The following is a 22,491-nucleotide window of genomic DNA, read 5'->3' as shown; positions in this document are numbered from 1 at the left end:
GTGTGTGCGTGTGTGTGCTTGTGTGTGTGTGTTTGTAAGGAAAGAAGGAAAAAAGGCGCAAAGAGTGGAGGAGGTATTAATTACTGATAATTTGTGTAGAAGGTATACCACCACTTTGATATTCATTTAGTTCTGTGTGATCATCATATCCTTGACTCCTGTATAAACGAGAGCTGACCCTACTCTCTATCCTCTATAAATACACCCTAATACACCCATAGCAAAGACAAAGCTTTATTTAGTTGTCTCTCAATCAAAATGTTACACTGCACACAAAACAATAGATATGAATAACTCTTCAGTGATGTCCCAAAATACACCTCTTCAACGGGTGTTTCTTCAAATAGAAAAAACTTGCAGATCTCATATAAAAGTATTCCTGTGTTACAGATTCTGCTCTTGCCTTTCAGAGCCTCAAGAGCTACTGGCAAAACCATTTATAAACTCTTCCAAAAAATGAAAGTACTCTACTGTCTCAGGTACATTCTACCTTTAAGCTTCTAAATTTCACAGACCAGGATAGACCCATAATGTTAGGAAAATAATAACATTCTTGATAGATTAATAGAACTAAGAAAGATTCAAGAAATCTCATTTTAAAATAAAATTTTCTCCAAAATTCTATCCAGATTTTATTTTCTATCTTTCATAAGAATTTTCTAATTCAAACAAATGTATAGCTGGGGTTTAAAATTTCAACTTCAGATACGACTCCACTTTAATCTTGCTACTTATGCCATCAATACAGTTTATCAGAGAAGTACTACAGGAATTTAAAATAACTCCATCAAAGCTAAAATATCAAAAGACTGTTTTCTCAAAACACATTGCTTCATCTGTTTGTAATAAGGAGATTTTTTCACTTGCTAAACCAAATTCAAAACAATAATTTTCAACAAAGACTCAATTCAAACAAGTTCCATAAAATGCACATTTTTATTCTGTATCATGAAAAAATATTCACATTTAAATAAAGTGTGGGAAAAAAAAAAACCAAAGTTAATCCTCCCTGATGAAATACAGTTTATTGTGCTGAAACCCAGAATTCTTTTGGGTTAGAAACTTCCACCTGCCAATTCACTTTTTAAAATGACTATTTCTTGAAAACAAATCTTAAATAAACTGATAATCACCACAAATTTCCCAGAAGCAATCAAATTTTGATCATAAGTATTCCAGAATTGACCCTAAAGTCACAAAGTTAAAAACATTTTCACACATTTTTCTCAGCAATCAGGTGATAGGTCAATAGTACATACAAAACTTCTATTTTACACACTGCAATGCCTTTGTTTAAGTAGAAAAAAATGGTCTGCTAAACATGAAGCAGATTATGAAAAGAGCAAACTAGTACTGCTTAGCAAAGATATTAAAAACATCACATGAAGTTTCTGCATTATTGTCTTGGACGATACATAAATCTATGGTTTCTGGTGAATTAACCCTTATAGACAGAGGCATTTTTAATACCCCCTGAGTCCCACCAGTATGGTTGCAGTGGCAAAAACACTTACAAATTTGCAAAAATAAATTCCCACAGTACCCTCAATGTTATAATCAGGAATTTGCATTATAGTATACAAAATGCTACAACTAATGTAAACAAAGTCACTAGAACATAGAATAAAAAGAAATCTATGGTTTTCAATGTATCATAAATATGCACATTTTAGTTTGTGTTGTTTGAGTACCAAGCACTTTGAGGAATCATTGCTTTTCCCATAAACTACAGTGGATATTTAGGGTAGAATCGGTTCTAAATTGGTTTCCGATTTCAGTGTGGTAACAATCACATTGTTCCTAATATGAAATGCCTGTTCTGTTTCGCTTTAACTGTGAATGGGATCTAAGGAGGAAGATGACTGCTCAGTGGAAGATGCCAGCACTCTCAACAAGATGTAAGTAATTTATAGCCTCTCTGAAAAAGAATACTGAGAACCACAACATGAAAACATTCCTGCACACATTAAAAACCACTCCTTGTCATTATTTTTCTAAATATGAAATATTTTATAAATCATCTTGATGTTAAATGAAAGTGCATTTGGCTTTTGTATAAACTGACAATGCATGGCTGTGACATAATATGCCAATATTAAAGACTCAGGTCTATCACAATGTCTGATATGAAATGCAAAATGAATCATTTTTATGATTTTGCATAGTTTCCTAACTATTCTTCTTGTTTGCTCAGTCTTGGCCTCATCAGGAATCTCTCCCATCAGACTTCAGTTGGAAAAAAATTGAAGAGCAAAGGACACCAATACCTCTGTGATCTACAGTTATCTTTACGGTGCTTTAGTCACAAAGTTCCACTTCCCTAACTCAGTAGAGAATCTGACCATGGGAGGAAGAGAGTAAACTTCATGCCATCAAAAATGATTTAGTAGAGAAGGAGGATAAAATATTTGACCATAAATTACTTAATTTGGTTACTATGAATACTCAATCTGGTTTAATCAGGCATCGACGTAGATATTTTGGCCTTGATCCTGTGCTGGTCATTCAACAGTCAGTAAATATACATGAAAGAGAGAGTGGTCAGATCCTCTTGGCTTTAATCCGTGAAGATAGAGCCCAACCAGCCAAGTGCTCATGGACCAGGGCTTCCAGGTTAGAACTAGAGATTCTCAACTTGGTCAATTGGGAAGCACTCGTCTATGTACGTATTAAAGCCCCAGCATTTGACAAGCTGTCACATTGCTTCCTAATGTTTTATTAGAGTCTTAACAATGTTTGCGACAATGTGTTATCTCTAAATAAATAAATAAATAAATAAATAAATAAATAAATAAATAAATAAATAAATAAATAAATATTTAAAAGCATCAGACAGGGAAAACACACTTAAGAGGAAGCAACTACTATCCCTACGTGTCTCTATCCTTTTCCTTAGTGATAACTCTGGACCAAAGCTGTACTCTTAGGTCAACTGTTCCTTGAGCAAGTGCATTTAGATGTAGCACAAGTTGTGACCGCATTTAAATAGTACTGCAGTGATGATGTAAAATCCAAGGATGAAAGTGAGCTAACTATAAAAACCTTTATGCAGTGTCACTGAGGTCCTCCCCAGTCGTCATGAAAAAGGTAGAATGGTCTTTTCCATGGTTACCTTTGGCTATGCCATCATCAAAGTGAAAACAAGATGGTTTGGGCTGAGAATCCCAGAGCATAATGTTGTAATACTTCGTTTTTCCTCCTTATCTCAAAACATTAACTTAAAAAAAAAATCTCAAAGGGTAGAACAAATAAATTACATTGAGAAAATTACCATTTTTTTCATTAGAGAAAATTATTTAAGCTCTCTGAAGTAAATATACATACAAGAGGCTCATTAAATTCAGAAATAACACAAATTGCCATTCTAAACCAAAATAGTTCATTTGGATAATGCATTTAATTGTGGTTTGGCCAAGAAGTCAACATTGGTGTGATAAAAAAAAAAAAGAGAGATCTGCATAATCTACTTAAAATTCAGTGGGTCAAAAAATAAATTTTAAAAATAAAATCTTCCCATAGTCTCAACCAAACTCCAACATTAAAAATTAAGAGAGATTAAAGAAAAAATTCTGAATGTCTCTTGCTTTGCTTGACTATCATGCATTATCTCTTTAAGTTAAAATTCAACTGGAAAAGGAAATATTAATACCCGTGACCACAACTTGCCTCTTACTTATAACCACATTTGGCAACTTACCTCTGCAGATGCCTTTCAATTGTTGGTAAAAGTGAAGGAAGATTTCATTATTGGGATGGGGCACCTTGTGCTCCCAACAGTTATGACTTCAACGTTTGCCATTTACTCTAACCTACCATGAAAAATCAAGAATGTACATTTATATTATACAGTGAAATATTAAAAATTATTTTAATTTTAGGAAACTTTAAAAGTACATCTCTTGAGATATTTGAAATTTGTAGTTGGACTAGATAGCCCTTGCAATGTCAGTATTTTATAAGGTGAAGTTTTCTCTCCAGGGTCTGTCTGCCTGTGTTAGAATCTCAATAGCTATGCTATCCTGACAAGTTCTTTTCGTCTATTCCTTCATAGGGTTTTCACAAAAATTAAATCTGATCATCTAAAGGGTTTAGCATAGTATAAATAGAAAGTGAGCACTCAATAAATATAAGCCTAATTAACTTTTTAAACTTCTAAGCCTGAAGGTAAAGAAGCAAATAGATTCCACTCAGCCTTCTCTCAGCCTTTGCCTCCATCATTTTCCTGGTTCCCAGTCCAATTCCTCAATTGTCTTTTCCCTCATAAAGCATGCAAACACACTGGTCTCATCATAAAAATCAAGAGATAGAACATCTCAAGTTAGAATACAGATCGATACTCTTACAACATCTGGCATACAGTAGGCATCAAACAATTCTAACTCATATCCTGCTTCCGTACATAACATGACTCAGAATTCTAATTAGAAGTCAGACCAACTACAAATTCTACTACCGTCTAAACAAGTAAGTCAACGTTGTGTTCATCTATTTTCTCTTACATAATCTTATGTAATTTCTCCACTGAACAAATTCCATCATGCAGTTTAATAAATTTAAATACTCTACAAAGAATGAAAACATTAACTATCCTCCTCTCTGTAGAATAAGCTGATCCTTTTGGTTGTGTGTGTGTGCGTATGCCCCTAAGTGTCTTGAGAGGTGGAGAAAGGAAATAAAGACATGGTGGTGGAACTCCACAATGTTTCATGGTCCTTGGACTTGGGTAAGAGATGTATATTTTCTGCCCTCACTGGATGGCTGAAAATCAATTATTTTACATAAAATGCTTTGAAGATTAAACATATTAATAATAATTAGTGTGGGTCCTGTTTAACAAATTGATTTGTTTGATATAATTAGAAATTATAATTCTATTAATTACTTCATTAGTGAAGAATTTTTTTTAGCACTTCTCATCTTCATATCTTTATGGCCCCAAACTGAGTTGCAGTATAACATCTGGAAATACCAGTACATATTTTCAAAGTTCTGAGAATTATAAATTGTCTTTATCTTGAAAACCAAAGAAGATAAAATTTGTAATTTTCATAGATGTTTTTCTTCATTATTTCCAATGTAGAAAGGATGAAGAAAATTTTTTATTTTTAAGTCTCATTTTTAAGTGGTTTTGTGGGAAAAAAAGAATCAAGAATATAAAATAAAACCACTGAAACTAAAAGCAATTTATCCTAATATAAGACAAGCCTATTGATTTTTAAATGTTAAACATACTGAATAGCTCATATTTTCAGAAAGTGAATTACTAGAAAAGTCATTATTTTTAGTATCTAAATCTCTAGTTCTGGAAATATTCTGAATGAGAAAAATTGGATAAAATCCAGAAGAAAAAAAAGACTTGTAATTTGTGAAAAATTAATAGACATCTTTGCTTAAGAAAAAAAAAGTGAATGGTAATGACAAAAAGAAGTAATACATATGAATATTAATTGATATTAAGGTTATGGGTGATAATTCTGTGAAAATATAGTTTGAGAAAAATATAGAAAATCTGAATTTCACAGGAAAGAAGAATGGAAAGCCTGAACATATTATCTCTTTTCATTGTTAAAACTTCATTTTTCACAATTCATATGGGACTAGAAACATCTGACAGAAGCCCTCTTTTATTTAAGAATGAGAAAAACCGATACTGAAGAGTAATATATGCAACATAGATTTATTTGAACTTACTACTTGCTCAAGTCCTAAGATAGCATTAAGTTTAGTCATCTGCATTATTTAACTTTTAAAGTTTTTTTTTTTTTTTGGATACTTGGAAATGCATCTGAGTTTGTCCCTTTGTTTTGCCTGGTGATGTGCCAGTGAGAAGAATAAGTTATAACTACAGAATGGATGGGAGGTTTTATTTCTTTCAAACATCCCTCCCTGTTAGTGTTACCCCAGGTGTTTTTTTTTTTTTCTTTTGATGACTAATGAACGACCCAGACTTAGCCACTCCTTCTCATTGAGAAGGCTGCACATCCTTACGCAGAGAAGTCAATAAAAGTAATGTAAAGCAATGCACACCAGGAAAGCTAAGGGAAGTCAACAGAACAAAAATTCTGCAAAAACTCACCAAAGTTGATCTGATTGCACCGTAAGGACTGCCAACGACCATGCTTCATTCTCTATGCACTAAACAGTGACCTATGTCATGCTCTTCTTTGTATATTCGCTCCAAACATGAAAATGCAAATCCTGATTCGGACTCCTGTGAACTCATCTAGTCTGGCACCACAGTCCTACTTAAAGCCTGACTCTGTTTTTGTTCTGATCGTGTAGTCCCACGTGTATCACCTCTTGGTACATTTTCCTAGTCCAAGATAAGAAGAGTATTTCCTGTAGTGTCAAATTGATCTGTTTCAACCCTCTAAAAAATAATAAATGCCATGTCATAGTTGTAAGAGTTTTTATTATCTAAGCTGCTAACACCATTTAGGCTGTTGAGTACAAAGTTTACACTGAGAGCAAGTTGACTGAAAATAATTTATTTGCATATGCAAATACATATGTAGTGCAGCTGTGAGTTGGAATGCCATGAACCTATCAGTGTGGATAAGAATATAAATGTTACTGACCATTTAGCAAATAAACCATAAAGATTACAATGCATAGTAAAAAGTCATGGTCAATCATGGCCGATCCCCTTAAACTTCCTCTAATACTTCTCAAATGTTTCAGGCATTTATAATGAGTCCTCTTTTAACATGAGAAATTGTGTCTATTTTCAAAATAATGCCTACTCGCTAACTTGTAATAATAGTTTTTAAGTTCTGATTTGATGGAATGATTAGAAACCCCAATGAGACATGTAAATATCTCTTGCAGTGTATAAAAATTTCCTCTTTGTTTCTATACACTCTTGTTATTTTCTTTACCCAAAGGGTCATGGCAAATGTAGTGACTGCAGGTCGGAGAACGTCTCTTAAGATATAAGACTATCTCTGCAGAATGAACAATTGTTAACAGAAAGAATCTCATTTTCAAAAATAATTTTTACATGCTGTAAGTGGCTTTCTTGAGTTATTAGTATTACTAATTACATACAACTTTTCAAAACTAAAATACTCATTAGGATACAATAACATGAGTGGTTTTCTAATGTAATTCAAATGGTTTTTGTTTTTTGAAACTATCCTTTTCCCAGTTCAAGATACACACTGAAAAACTAATTGGTCATTGGAAAGGAGTCTTTCACGGTTAAGAATTTTGTTATGTAGAGCCGTTATCTTGAGTAAGTCATGATTATTTTCATACAAAAAGTTGAAGATGAACTGCTCTATGCTTTGAATACTCACCAATTTGTGTATTTTCTCATAAAATTGAGAATTTCTGCTGAGCAGTATGATTAAGTAGAATAAGAAAAGTCATAATATATACATGTCTTTTTCTCTTCTTTCTCTTCCCAAAAGTCCTTCATGCTTTCCATGTTTATTTGATTAGTAGTTCTATATTCCCACATAATTTTCAAGTCTTATGCTCACATGCCATTGGCCGTTTAACCACTTATGCCTTTCCCCACCACCCTCTGACCAGAGACGTCTCTTCTAAAACCTAGAAGAATATTTATAGAGTGCATCTTGGTTGGTCTCCTATGAAAGAAAAAAAAAATGATAATTTGTCTTAATGCGATTTCCTTCTGAGAGGAATATGATTTTCCACTGACATATCACCTTGATATAAGAAGGGAGCCGTTCTTATCTTCATTTTATTATTTATTAGTGGGGAAACTGAAGCCCCAGATACATCAAAAAACAGTTAACTTGCCCAGAGTTACACTGTGATTGTGCAAAGCTAGATGCAGAATCCAAGACAGAGCTCAGATATTCATCCTAGGGGCTGGATCCTAGTTTTCCAAAAAATTATGCCTTCTCCTCTCCCTTTCCAGCAAGACCACAAGAGAAATACTCTTCTATGGAACAAAGTATGAAACACAACATTGATATAATGACAAAATATTCATATTTTAGAGCTATCCATGTATGATATGTACATCCTAGACAAATTTTCTCATTACCTACATAAAATTTTGGAAAAGAGACAAAGTAGCTTAAAAGATAAAAATTATACAAGATAGTAGAATTCATTAGGAATATGACAAATAATTTCACTAGCATCAGCCACTGCACACTTCAAAAACAGTCATTGCTCTGAGGACAAATTAAAAAAAAAAAAAGTTTCCTAAAAGAATTTAGTTATTTAAAATAGAACAGTAAATGGGTCAGATCTCACAAGTCAACAAAATTTCCTTAAATTTAAGGAAGGAAAGTTGTGGTTTTTTTGAGGGGCTCCAATAAGATTAATTTTCAAAATGGCATGTTAGTTAGTGGTCATAATTAATATTCCCATTAAAGTGCTGGGTACTCCAGGAGCAGACATCTATTCTTAGGAGAAATCAGAACCCCAAACTTTCTAATTCTCTTGCTCTGATCTATATAATTTTTTTAAACTGAATACTTGGGACATTTGTACTTCCATACTTAATGTGAGATGAAACCAGTGTCATAATAAGTTTTCCATTTTAACAATGAGGTATGTGTCTCTTTTCAACGTCTACGCCTGGAACCATTCCAAGGACTATTTATGTCAATGTGGGACACTAGCAGCTTCGGCACTGCCATCTGCCGTTTGCGTTCCTATTTGCTGTTTATCATAAGCTCCTCTGTCTACTAGGTCACATTTCGTGCAATCATGTCCTAACACAGCCTGACGAAACTTGCTGTTGTGATACTCAGCTCACATTTCCGTTTCTGTTTGATTTCTGCTATCGCATTACAACCACCTGTCCAGGGTCCAGCATCTAAACTTACATGTTACCATAGAAACATATCAAAGGTGTGTAAGTTGCTTTGGAAAACGTTCAAATTTTAAACACGTATCTATTTACTCCTATTATTACATTGTTCAGAAAGATAATAATAAAAAATTTTATTCTGGATGCACCGGGAGCATCTACACTGTGTAAGAATAAAACATGCAGTCATCTGGTCCCCTCAAAGAGGATCGACTGTCTTTGTGCTGGTTGAGGCAACACAGAATGTGGCTGTATCATTACTGCACATATTCAAGCAAGTGGCCACCCTTCATTCAAATCTGTGTAAGTTCGACTAGTAAGAGTTGTGGCATCTGGGAACCTAAAAGACTACTCTATATACAGTGTTTGCTGAACACATGCATTCCTGCTGAAAACAGCAGAGTGCATTCAGCACCTCATCATATCATGCACACAGGAACAGAGGTGGCTGGAAAAGAATACTGTGATAACTGCACCATAAACAAGCAAGATACTTTTCCCTCCTTCGTGACAACCGGAAGCAGTTCAAAACCATATGTTCCTTCCCCATATATATGATCAATAACATGGCAGGTCAATTAGATGAAGCTCTGAGTCAATGTCAGAACACAGCAAATATTAGCAACGCTAAAAAGCAAAGGCGTGGATTGCAACTTCAAACTGTCCTGCTGTTTCACAGTCACCCTTAGACCTTCACACCAACTGTTATTTTTGAAGCACGCGGCTAAAGTTAAATAGACCATGTCTGTGCTCAGATTACTTTTACCACTCACTCACTTTTAAAAGCTTAGTCAAGCTTGCTTCATACATGGTTAAATAGAAAATACCCTGAAATTCAATAAATGTCAGAGGTCAAGAGAAAGGTACGATCCTCACTGCAAAAGCAACGGAGTCCCAACTTCAAGGCTGATTCCTTACACCGTGGTTACCTCGTTGCCTTGTGCCTAAGGTAGGTAGATACTGTAGCACAGCACGGAGACTTGCTTCCCTGAAAACTGCCATGACGAGTCACAGGAGTTATGGGCACAAAGAAAGGAAAATGGAACCCGTGGCACATAACATCTGTTCTGAGACTCCTGAATTCAAGAGGCACGTCTTGTGGGCACGTGAAGAAGCGCTAATAGAAACTGTAAAATAGCAACTGTTTTTATAATTCATTCTGTTTTGCACTTCTCCAGTCTGATTGTGGTAACTTGTCTTTCGGTTCTGCTGGCTTTGTTTGGGGATGCTCGGAGATAGTTTAAAAAGCTCATACAAACGGGTACAATACAACAAAGTATCTCCTTTGACTTTCTGTCATCTTGTGTATGTTGTTAACATCTATGTACAGGTGGTCCAATAATATACAAATGGCTGCTATATACTTTCAACTTGATGGAAACATTAACTGCCCTGCTCCCACTATGAAATGTCATGCATGTACCAATTTAAAAGTATGCCTTTCTGATCGACTTCATAAACTTTAGTTAAAAGAAATAAATTTTTTTCTGGGTTCTTACTAATGAATGTGCATTTTATTCTCAATGGATTTAAAGGTCTAGCTATATACAACCTTGTTTACTTTTTTTTTTTTTTTAGTTGATAATAGGCACTTTCTAAAAAGAGGATTTGTGGCCCAAAAGACTCTGGAATTCCGTCTTTAGTACCCTCCTTTCACAAGTGGATCTGCCTGAGCTGCAGCAGTCTATTGTCTCAGCCCAGCAGAAGTCCAGCAGTAGAACTGTGTGCAAAAAAGCTTTAGAAAATTGTAACCAGAATAAAAGTACAGAAAAGCGGTTATCTGAGTTGAGCAACTTAACATCTACTTTTTAGTTTTTTTAAACCACATTTCATGTGTTACCTCTATAAGCAGTAAGAATCAGGTGTGAACAATTCCGTACCTGTGTTTCATTCTTTCTAAGTCACAGATACACTATAAGAACTTCTCTGTTTACTTCTGTTTTATTTTACATCATTATAGTTAAATGTTTTAAATGATTACTTAAATTTTTTTTGTTTGCTTGTTTCTTTGCTAAGCGCCTTTCAACTTCACCCTTGAACAAGTCTAAAAAACACAAATTTAGAACATTCATCACCTTTGGAAAATCAGCATCTCTAACATGAATTGTTAAGACGCCCTTTTACCCTGTGGTGCAGTATTTCTATAATAATATACACTACATTAATAGTTCAGTATTTATGGGGTTGATAAAATCAGCTTACAAGATGGTGGCCAGTCTCCAAGACGGAGGGAGTAGGGATATCCTTACAGAAGAGTTAATGATTACTATCTAAGTATAATGTTAAAAAAGGAGAGGTATAGTTGAGCGAAAATGCAATTCATGCACGAACCCCACAGCAATTAGTTCTCAATATCCCACACTGCTATCTGACAGAGGCAACAAAACAGTCCTTTAAATGGAGCACACACTGCCTGTTGGGGAAAATAACCTAACACTAAGTTACGGAAAAATATCCTATGGAAAGAGATCATAAAATGGCACTAACAGTTTAAAAGGTTGAATGCTTCCTTGGCATTAATTTATAATTTTAACTTAACAGAACAGTGAGGAAATGACAGCTCAATATACTCAGCCTGAGATCAGATTTGTCATGGCAACATTGGCAGGTTGGACCCTGATTCTTTAACTATTACATTGCCTTGGTTAACAAAAGTCATACTTTTTAAAATTATAGAATAGAGATTATAAACAAATGTGAAGTGTGCATGCAGTCAACTGCATAATATACAAGCAATATCTAGGTTCTTAATAATTATCTTCTTTGGCAGGCCAGAATCCAGCTGGACATGCAATATTTACATATCAAAATCCATAGTGTTCATCATATTGAAAGCAAGTGAAAATATATATATATATATGTATATACTGTATATACACACATATGTATATAGATGTATATACCGTTTTTAATATATTAACAAATATATATGTATATATGTATATTAAAAGTGAATTTCATCTTTGTCTGATTCAGGTGACTCAGGCCTTGAAACACTAAAAATATCCTGACATGGTATTTGGGGAGGTACTTGGAGCGGCATTTGGGATTTGGGAGAAGAGGTCTGGGGCATGCTTTTTTCTGAGAGTATTTTTAAAATTTCTGCCACCTGCTTCTCCAGGGCAGTCATTCTGCAGCTGAGCAGCTGGATGTCCTCTTTGAGTTCGTGTTTGACTTCCTGCAGCGTGGTCTGTAAGGCTTGCTCGGGGATGGGATAAAAGGGGTGCTTGGCATCAGCCTGGATGGGGCTGTGCTCCAGCGGGCTTCGCGCCTCTCCAGCCTTATCCAAACGAAGGTCACTTTTTGTAATGCCACTGTCACAAGAGTCCGTTTTCCTCAGCGGGTTTTTGGTCACGCTGTTCTCTGAATCGCTGCCCTTGGGGTCCTCGGACAGCAGCCCCATTGACTCAGCTTTGGTGACGTTATTCCAGTCTTCCTTTTTCTCCTCATGGGCTCCCATGTTATTCTTGAGTCGCAGCCACCCTTTCCCGTTTCCATTCTTCATTCTTATGGGGCTGTTGACTTTGAGACATTTGGGGTCAGCACCGCCACTGGGCTTGAGCTCCATGGCATCGCGGTTGTTTTGCTTGAGGGACTCGCTGGTTTTCACGTAGGCCAGAGATGTCTGAATGGGTGTGATCTGTGACACGGTGACCACACTGGTACCGGTGATGGAGGCTCCGTTCTGTAAAGAGCGGCTCTCCACCTGCAGCTGGTTCCGCTCAGGGTCACTCTGTGTTGACCCCTGATTCCGCAGCTCTTTCTGCTGCTTGAACTTCTGGAAGAGCTTCCTGACCGGGTGGTCCACAGGAATGCTGAGGGTGACCTCATTCTTCTGCCTGAGGCGCTCCTCCTCTTCTTTCTTCACATCACTGATTTTGCGGAAAATGATCTGCGGAGGGGGAGAGAAATTCAAAACGTGATTATAAAAACAGATGACCTTATAATTGTGTGACAGGATTCCAGATGTACTTTGTTTCACAAAGGAAACCCTTGCAGAAGAGTAAGACTGTTTCCAAAGGGAAAAAATACTCCAGTGCCAGTTAACAGATACAATGTCCTTAACGTCCAATGCAGAAATGCTGACAAAGCTTGCCTACTTTACTTGGTTCTACCCTGGTGCGTAGCACAGGGGCTGTGCAGTAAGGAGACAACCGAATAGAGGTATTTACTTTCTTGTTGCTGTTCCCATTTCATAGAAAATATACAAATAGGTAAAGATATACATATATGTTAGTGTATGTACAGGTGTGTATACATACATGTATAAGAAAACATATTTATCTCTTAAGCAAGGCATCACTATTTTTTATAAGATTTTCTTTTGAATCATATAACTATGATTCAAACCCACTTTTAATGTCATCATCTGTTTAGTGGTCAAATAGTAAGAGTTCTGGGCTATAAAATCACTGAAAAGTTAGACAGTTTACCAACAGAGCACCTGGGTTTGGTGAGAGCAGGGATTAAATTTATTTATATGACTTCAGAGGGCAGAACAAGGATCTATACACAGAAGTCTCTGGAAGATAAATACCAAGTCAGTACACAAACTTCATTTCAAACTGCTACCTATTAACTGAATAAACTGCCTTGAAAAGTCATGAAACTCATACTACTAAAATATTCAGACCGAAGTAAGCTTGTTGTCTGTGTAATACTTTCACTGGGTAGGAAGCTGGACTTTTCAAATTCCAATATTCTTTAAAATTCAAATATAAAATTAAATACATAGTATATGGAGTGTTAGATGAGGATCCACAAATAAGTAAGCGTCAATTTTACTAAAAATACATTTTGAAAATCGTATTGGGAAAAAGTTACAATTCCATCAAGATAAGTAAGAAAGGTTGACTATGTAAGAAATTACCACTTTTTCGAGTTAGAATTGAATTTGGTAAGCATGAGATTTTTGCTCAGAGTCTCGTTAAGAACAAAATAACTGCAGATACTCAAAAGGGAGTTACATTAATGTGCTTTCAGAATCCAACAATTTTATGATGCTAGTAAAATTACTTACCTCCGTTACCCTTTCTCATTAAGTTGTTGGTTAGATTAGAAGTACAAACAAAGTACATGGTCCTGAGCACATAATAGACACTCAAAATATGTTTGTTGTCTCCCTTGAATTCTCATAAACACTTTTTGTTTGAAAGCATTTCCATCACCTCTTGAAGATTCAGCAGCTTCCAGGGAAAACATATACTCATTGATCTTATACTGGAGACCAATACTGACAGTAATCACTGTTTACACATGTCAGGGAGAAGCAACGCTCCATCAAAGAGCACACTTTCTAAATTGAGATCGATACACTAAATATTACTTATCAAGTGGTAATAATTTGTATTTTAAAATAAATACTCTCTAAATTCAGCAACTGTCTATAAAGACGAGCATAGTTTTCCTTCTCTACTGGCACATGAAATTGGATCTTTTTAAAAATGTGCTACTAATCTCTAAGGCTGACATCAAAGCTCCAGCAGTTTAATTAGAAGTCTCTCGAAGTGTTGACATGTTTCTTATGCTTCCTAAGTAAATGAGGCTTGTGCTAAACCTTCAAGATATTAACACTCTTTGGGACCAGACAAATCCAAACATGGAAAAAACACAGATACTATCTTCTTATATCATCCCGTTTCATTAGAAAGCCACTTACTTGATTCCAGGAACCCACCTGAGGGGACTGATGTAAATGATTGGCCGCACCCTCCTTCCCACTCAACTGACCTTGTTTGTTTTTTCAAAGGTAGTTACTTAGCCTTGGAAAGATACAGCCTTGAACAAATAACTGAACAAGCAAGTTGAAGCAAGTTGAACAAACAACCGAAGCTCTGTGCTTGCTGGACAAGTGGAGAATTAACAAATGCCTGCGAGTAGAATCAGGTTCAGATCTTTGACTCACAAATCAAACTGTAAAGAACTCAAATCAGAATCCTTCAGTTGTAATAGAATAATATCCAGTAAGAACTCATTTTCTAGCTGATGACAAAGCAAAGCTTTCTTAATGCGAGGAAAGAGAATATTGGCCCTGAAATTAAAAACAAAGAAACAAAACAAACAAAACAAAATGAAGAGCTGACTTTATCATATTTCCAAGGTTTAAAGGCTAATAATCTACTGAGATGCCATACCTGGCTGGTCTATGTCTTACGTGAAAGCACGACAGCTTTTTGTTCTGTCTTAAGTTAGAGATGCATTATGTAACAAACAAGAAAATAAAGCAACAGGAATGCCTAATGTAAGTAACTCACTGTATTTCAAAAACATTAAATGTAACAAGCCTTCAAGCCTCCTCATAGTCTTGAAGATAACTTTATGACCCTAAACTCTAAGTTTAATAACAATGTATTTTTGTTTTTCTGAGACTACATTTCATCATAAAAATAGCATGAAAATTATTCTACATTACCATTACAAATATAAATATTCTCAAACAAAATATGCTGAATCTTTTCTTCTAAGAAGTGCTTTATAGCTTTAACTTTTTATTCAGGTATAATAAAATGGTTCAACTTAATAAGGACTGGAAAGATTGATACCTTTTACTTAGTTAAGCCTTCAAAAATAGTGTATTTTTATTTTAGTCAAAAAAACCTACATGCTACTTTTTGGCAATTGAAAGAATCTTCAAACAGTAAAAGTTTTCATAATCCAATTGATTCTTATATTGGCAATGTGTCATACAGAAAGTAAAGCATTTTCTGCTAATTCAAAAATTCAATACATAAACTATATAGATTAATTCTACTTAATTATATAACACGGAAATGATGATGATTTCTCTCTCGAAGACAAAGATTAGAAAACAAAATCCCCCCAAAATCACTTTAGAAAATGTTAAAGGATCTGCGTGAAGTTGAAAGAAGATCAACTTATGTGAATTAAACTGTATAAAGGAAAAAAATACAGACCCATGATTATCAACCTGGTGTTAAAAGAAATCAGCTTTTAAGAACGCAACATTTGGTTTTTTCTCAGTGTTAATAATACAGAACCTCTTACACTTGATGCATTCTGGGTCAATCTTTTGCCCAATGGCAAATCAAATCGCTGATGAACACCAAAAAACTAAGGGCATAATTAAAAAAGAAAAATCATGAATCAGGCCATGAGCCCAGCCACACATTTATTGGTAGGATGCCCAATAGCCTGTGCTGTTTCTATCAGCAAAGAGGTTTATTTCACTTAAGCTTTTCTTCTCCTTGCTTCATTATGTACTGTGGAGCCCATGCTGGAAGGTTTAATTTATTTAAATGATAAAAGCTTCTTAAACTTAACAGGGAACATGGCCAACTGAGCTTTCCATTTCAAAAGTAGGACATTTGATCATAAAAGGGATATCAAAATTGAATAATTTGAATGTGTACTGAACTTTGAAATCCAATAAAAGCAAGGGGGAAAAAAAGGGTTAGAATCATTTATTTAATGACATGGATTTAGTGTTATGTAATTTGGAGGCTAGAGGTGCGCGCTCTGAAGCAGCCCATCACTTCCCAGATTTGCGAGCCTACAGAATTGACAAGGAGTTTATAGCTTTATGTGATCAAGCAGCAGCTCGAGTTATCTGACTCTTTAGGATCTAGTTGGTTTGGTTCTTTGGTTCTTTTTAATGTTTTTATAAACTTAGTCACGAATTCTAACTCTAGTCCTTTCAAACCATTCCACACTGAACTAATACAACAAAGCAGTGCTTATTAAACACTACCATGTTTGTATCAGAGGTTATGAACTTCTCTTAACAAAGGCCACAGTGACAGACCTGTGGCAGAGGGCCAGTCAACAAATTTTGATGCATGCCTGAAGGGGAACAAGGAGGCATCACACTCTGTTGCCAGACATGGCTGCCTTGCTTCGTTTCAGCCGCTCAGATCTACAGGCTCTTCAAGGGCAAGGGATGTGTTGTAGGTCTAGTTTAGCCTCTTAGGTCCTAAATAAACTTTGAGGAATTAATAATTGATTAATGTAAAGAAAAAGGAAGGAAGGAAGGTGAGTAGAAAGGAAAAAGGAAGGAAGTGAGAAAAGGAGTATCTTTTGACTTTGTTAATGTGTTGGGAGGTGCCTGATGTGAATAAGGGTGCAGATGCAGAATGTTCTAAAATTACTGATACAATTACCAAATTTACTAATGAAATGTTCTAGGCCCCATTTTTCTTTACCATGTAGAAGATCATCCATCTTAATTCTCCTGGCTATCATAAATATAAGTTTTTTTTTCCATAGGGAACAAAACATAGACTGTAAACTCCATTACTGACATTAGTATAACTCTGAAATACAGTTGTTCAATACATGTTTTTATTACTAAAGTTTTTTAATAAAAGAAGGAAATCAAAGTCTTCAAAATCAAGAATATAGCTACTCGAAGGCAAAGCTAGACAGCTAGAAAGCTAGATTCACTGTCTCAAATGCTGCAGTAAGCCATGATTTGTCCTCCCTGCCTCAATTTCTAGCCTCATTTCCCTTCATACCATTCTTTGCTGTTATGTATCAAATGAGAGTGTCCCAGGTTAAAAAAAAAATCACAGAGGAAAATCAAAGTTCTTTTTTATAAAGTCAGCAAGCCTGCAGTGGTTCGGTTCAACCTGCCTCACCCATCTGTTCCCCTCACTCTCACTTGGCCTTCCCACACCAGCCACACTGAATTTCTCTGGAATCCAGAATCGATCTGTGATACTGTACATGTTGTTCTCTCTCCTCCTCCTCACCTGGTGGGGAGCCCCTACTTATTCTCTAATCCTCGGCTTAACTGTGCTCTTCTTCATGAGGCAGAACCAGCTCCACAATATGCAGGGCCAAATACAACCTAAAAATTCAGGGCCGCTAATAGCATGCTTAATGGTAAAATACTGAAAGCTCTCCCCTGAGTTCAGGAAAGAGACAAGCACGTACCATCTTGCCACTTCTACTCATCACTGTGCTGAAGCATCTAGCCAGGAAAATTATCAAGAAAATGAAATAAAATACATCCAGAATGAAATGGAAGAATTCAAAGTAACTGCATTTGGAGAGGACATGACTAGGTATATAGAAAATCCTAAGGAATCCACACATACACTTGTGCACAAAAAAAAAACCTCAAAAAGTAACTATTAGAGCTAATAAAGAAGTTCAGCAAGAATGCAGGATATGGAATCAATATAAAAATCAGTTGTATTTCTATACACTATTAATGAGCCATCTGAAAATAAAACTGAGGAAATAATGACATTAACAGTCATATCAAAGAGAATAGAATACTTTGGAAAAAACTTAACAAGAGACGTGCAGGACTTCTACACAAAACTACAAAATATTGCTGAAATAAATCAAAGAAGACCTAAACAAAATAGAAAGACATTTCATATTTGTGGATTGGAAGACTTAATAGTGTTAACATGACAGCATTCCTCAAATTGATTTGTAGATTTAATTCAATTCCTATCAAAATTCTAACTGCTTATTTTTCAGAAATTGACAAGCAGACCCTAAAATTCAGGTGGAAATGCAAGGGACGTAGAATAGCCAAAACAATATCAAAAAATAAGGATGTAACTGGAGGATTCCTACTTCCCAGTTTTAAAACTTATTATAAAGCTATAGTAATCAAGACACTGTGGTACTGGCATAAGAACAGACACATACAGCAATGGAATCACTCTAAGAGTCCAAAAATAAACCTCTGCATTTAGGGTCAATTTGCTTTATGACAAGGATGCCAAGGGAATTCAGTGAGGAAAGATGGAGCTTTTCAACAAATGGCGCTAGAACAACTGCATGTTCACAAATATAAACACATGTGAGGCCCCTGCGCCCCAGCAGTGGGGTAAGCTCCTCTCTCAGCCTCTCAGCCTGCTGTCTGGGATGAGCTCTCCCATCCATTCCTCTCTGTGGCTCCTGAGTCCATCTCTTTGGAGGTTCTTCTTTGTCCGTATTTCTCATAGTTCAAACCTAATATGGGGATTAGAGAATTTGTCCTGTTTCAGGGCTGTAGAGCTTCCTTGCCTTCTTGTTTGTGCAAATTTGGAGGCTTAAGATTTGGGTTTGGGCTCACATACCAAAGTCATTTTTTTAAGGCCAAGTTTATGGTTTCTTTGGCAATACAATTCTCTAAAAAAAAAAAAAAATTCAGTAAGTTTCTGATCTGTTGATAGTCAATTCCATGCTCCTACAACCTCAAAAAAAAAAAATCTTCCCTAGATATAATTCTCAAGCCTGGTTTTATCCTTTGCTTTCTTGGCACCTTGCCTCTCGGTCTCTGTCTCGTTCTCTCCAGGATGGAAGCAAAACTGAGGGCATCAGGCTTGGTGGGAGGTCACATCTATCATCTGATCTTTGCCACAAAACTCAGCCTCAATAGATTTTTTTTTTTGGTACAATGACTTTTCAGTCTTATTTCCACTTTTCCTGCTCTCAATTTCTTTCCATATTTGCTTACAGGCCAGCCGAATCTTGCCTGTGATCACCTCTTTCTTCTCATGCCTTGCTAAATGTAACTAGACACAACCCCCAACTCACTACTAATATTCTGCTTTCCAATCTGTTCCAAAAGAGCTACAGCATTGGAAGGCAATCTCAGGTAGCCCACTTTACCAAGTTTTGTCACTGGAAAACATCTGTCTCCATCTTCTCAAGTGTCAAATATCAATGTCCTTACTTATTTTCATTCCTGCTAAGTTAATGCCACATATTTTTAGAATTAATGGTCAGGATCTCACTATTGGTACCAATTTATGCCAATGCCCAGTGGAATGGCAATTGCCATCTATTAGTTAGCATTTGAAAATTCAGAAGAATAAAATTATTTTATTTCTAAGTTCTTAGCATAGAATTGTAGCACACTCAAGTTCAAAGGAAAAAAAAATGATAAAGAAAAACCATCACCATTATGCTCTGCTGTGAATATAAGAATCAGCCCCTACTATTTATTGCCCAAGACCCATAAGTGAGCCATTAGACCACACTGTTTTGAGGACAAAATTATTCTGGTCACAGTAGTGACTGATTCCATATGTTTTCACCTTGGAATTACTGCAATAAAAATACCAGGATTAGGGGAATTGTACCAAGTTATTCCCCATGGATTATTTGCTCATTTTAATTTCACAATAATCTATTTTACAGATTAAAAAATGAGGCTTCAAGAGATTTAAAACTCTTCTCCAAGTCTATACAGCTAATGAGTGACAAAGCAGGGTTTCCAACCCGGTTCTATTGGACTCAAAAACTAGACAACTTTGACTTAAGAATGCCTGATCTAAATTTAGGGGAACTACAAAGGATCCAAAGGATTGAAGGCCTGGGGAGAAGGAAATTCCATGATAAAAGGGGCGGAAGCACTTTTATAACAGCATATACCAAAACTCATGACTCTAGGCTGGAAGTTTAACACACAGAAGGAGATGCATTCATGGGAACGTGTAATGGGACTCTTCAGTACGTAATTAGAAAATAACATTGTTTAGCATTTGTCATATGTGATGCATTTTTTAACACACTTTAGCAAATGTTACCTCGTCTCCCCTCCACCGTTCACAACTCTAAATATCAGGCAGGGCAATTATCATTCCCTATTTAACAGAGGAAGGTCAGAGAAGTTATGTGACTTGCCTAAACTCATGCAGCTAGTAAACGGCCAAGCTGAGACTGAGATCTAGTCCTAACGCCAACTCCAGTGTTCCTGCCACTCTTCCATGCTGACGTTCCTAATGCTATGCATAGTTTTGTTTAGTAGTTCACAGTGCACTCTCAGCTATATTACCCTGCTAGATCTCATTTGATACGATTCCTTTGTCCCCAGGAACACATCTAATATGTGGCTTTAGCTTTTGCCTTGTAAGATAATTACTGTGCCTCAGGGAGAAAATTACTGAGCAAAGGCAGTTATAATACCTTAAGAAATATTTTCATAATGAAAGAAAATTTCTATGGCTTTTGTCTGGAAAAGCAGCTCTACTAATTTTGTTTAAATATGTGTTACTTTTTGCATTTGATTTCTAAAAGAAGGATGCAGCTTTCAGTTAATAACACACACATAAACTCTTCACTTTGGGGAAATACAGATTAAATAGGTAAATGATTACCTCTATTGGAATATAACTTTCTAGAAAGATTTACAAATGTGTTTCTAGTCTAGACGATATATTACTGTTTCAATCTTTTACAGTTGGACTCAAATTTACATAAAATAAAATTATTCTTGGGTATTTCTTTGTTTTGTGTAATTTGGCTGCTGAAACTCAGGAGAGTCAAGTGATTAGGTCGGATAGAGGGCCAGTCATTCACAGCTGAATTCAGAACTCACTTTTTCTGGTTTCTAAGTCCACTCTCCATTTCCCCTATTGGCATCTCTTATTTCTAGATTAAGACTGTGCTGCAAAAAATTTTTTTTAAACAATATCTCTGAGAGTCAGGAGGCAAGGGTTCGTGTACTACCTCTGATACTGTTTACCTGTACAAACTTGACCAAGACAGTAAGCCCTTCTAAACATCAGATGCGCTTAAAGATCTATTTAAAGTAAAGAATTCTCTATTTTATCAGAATGATGTAGTCATTCCACGTCAAACAGACATCAATTGCTTATGTTAAATCTAACGCATGGCATGAGTATGTCACATGTTCACCCATGTGAATCTAGAATGGAATGTATATAAGTATTTGCTGATTGCAAAACAACCACATTCCGGTGTAATCTCTCCTCTTTCATTTACCCCTTGGATTTCTGAACTTCCCATAAAAGCAAAATTAGATACACAGGAGGTTTGAAGAATTTGTTCAACACATTGAGATAATGCAAAGGAGACAGTCTTTCTCTGCCTTTCACAGAGAGTAGTGTACCATAAACATACACTATTTTATGTTTCATTTAGTCAAAGGCTACTAGGAATAGAATTGGTGATTAATGCCCCCTTCCAACTTGAGAACTTCCTTTGCAGGAGACTTATGTTTAGGGGGTCTAGTGGAAAGAGAAATGATGGAGTCATTTGAAGACTGGAGTTCCAGTCCTAGCCAGGCATCTAATTAGCTATGTGACCTTGTGTGCAAGTCCCATAATCTTTTTGGGCTTTGTTTTTTTATTTAAACAGTGGTGACAGTGTTGGACTTAGTTCTTTTCAGCTTTATCTTCAAATATACGAAATAAAAGATCACTACCTGATGGTAAAACAAACAAACCACTTTGAAATAAGACAAAGCTTCGTCCTCTGATGATTCAAACCTGTGCTGCCCTTCTCTTTTCTCCCTCTTCCCACACACTTGCATCAGCAGACTCCTTGTGTGACACCTTGAAGCAACTGAAAACTACGAGTAGACCTGAGCAGACAGACCCACTCTGTGCAGCACTGGCCTTCGCACCCCAGCAAGGGAAACTCTAGGGCAGAATGGCCTCCCCTCCGCACCTTTCCCTTCAGCAAAGCACCGGCCCTCAAGGCTGCTGCCAACTTGCATTCATTCACACCCTTCGGGGATGCTGGCTGAGCCTACTTTCTGAAAGAGGCCTCCTGGTGAGACAGATCTGGGCTCTATGCCAGAAAAGGCACAAAGAAATTAGAATGGTGTCTGGCCCTCATGCCCGAGTGAAGCTTAACTGTCAAGCCAGACTGTCCCAAGAAAACGCACCATCAGAAGACTTCATGGTTCTGAAATTACTCTCCTAGTGGACTGTGTTGCTGTTAGTCTTAGTTTCAGTGGCTAAGTCCGGCTTATTATCTCACTGGCA

General features: G+C 36.2%; 1 protein-coding gene across 1 annotated transcript in view; it reads right to left on the bottom strand.

The window, feature by feature from the left end:
- Positions 1–7,694: 7,694 nt before the first annotated feature.
- The window catches only part of KCNH5 (potassium voltage-gated channel subfamily H member 5), a 275,077-nt gene continuing 260,280 nt past the window's right edge, over positions 7,695–22,491 (bottom strand). Inside the window, exon 11 of the mRNA XM_010962243.3 lies at positions 7,695–12,686. Coding sequence (XP_010960545.1) covers positions 11,739–12,686 — 948 coding nt within the window. The 3' untranslated portion in view covers positions 7,695–11,738. The remainder of the gene's footprint in view (positions 12,687–22,491) is intronic.

This window comes from Camelus bactrianus, chromosome 6 (assembly GCF_048773025.1).
Source record: "Camelus bactrianus isolate YW-2024 breed Bactrian camel chromosome 6, ASM4877302v1, whole genome shotgun sequence".
Taxonomy (NCBI): Eukaryota; Metazoa; Chordata; class Mammalia; order Artiodactyla; family Camelidae; genus Camelus; species Camelus bactrianus.
The sequence above is the reverse complement of the archived record's forward strand: the minus strand, read 5'-3'. Positions and strand labels throughout refer to the sequence as shown.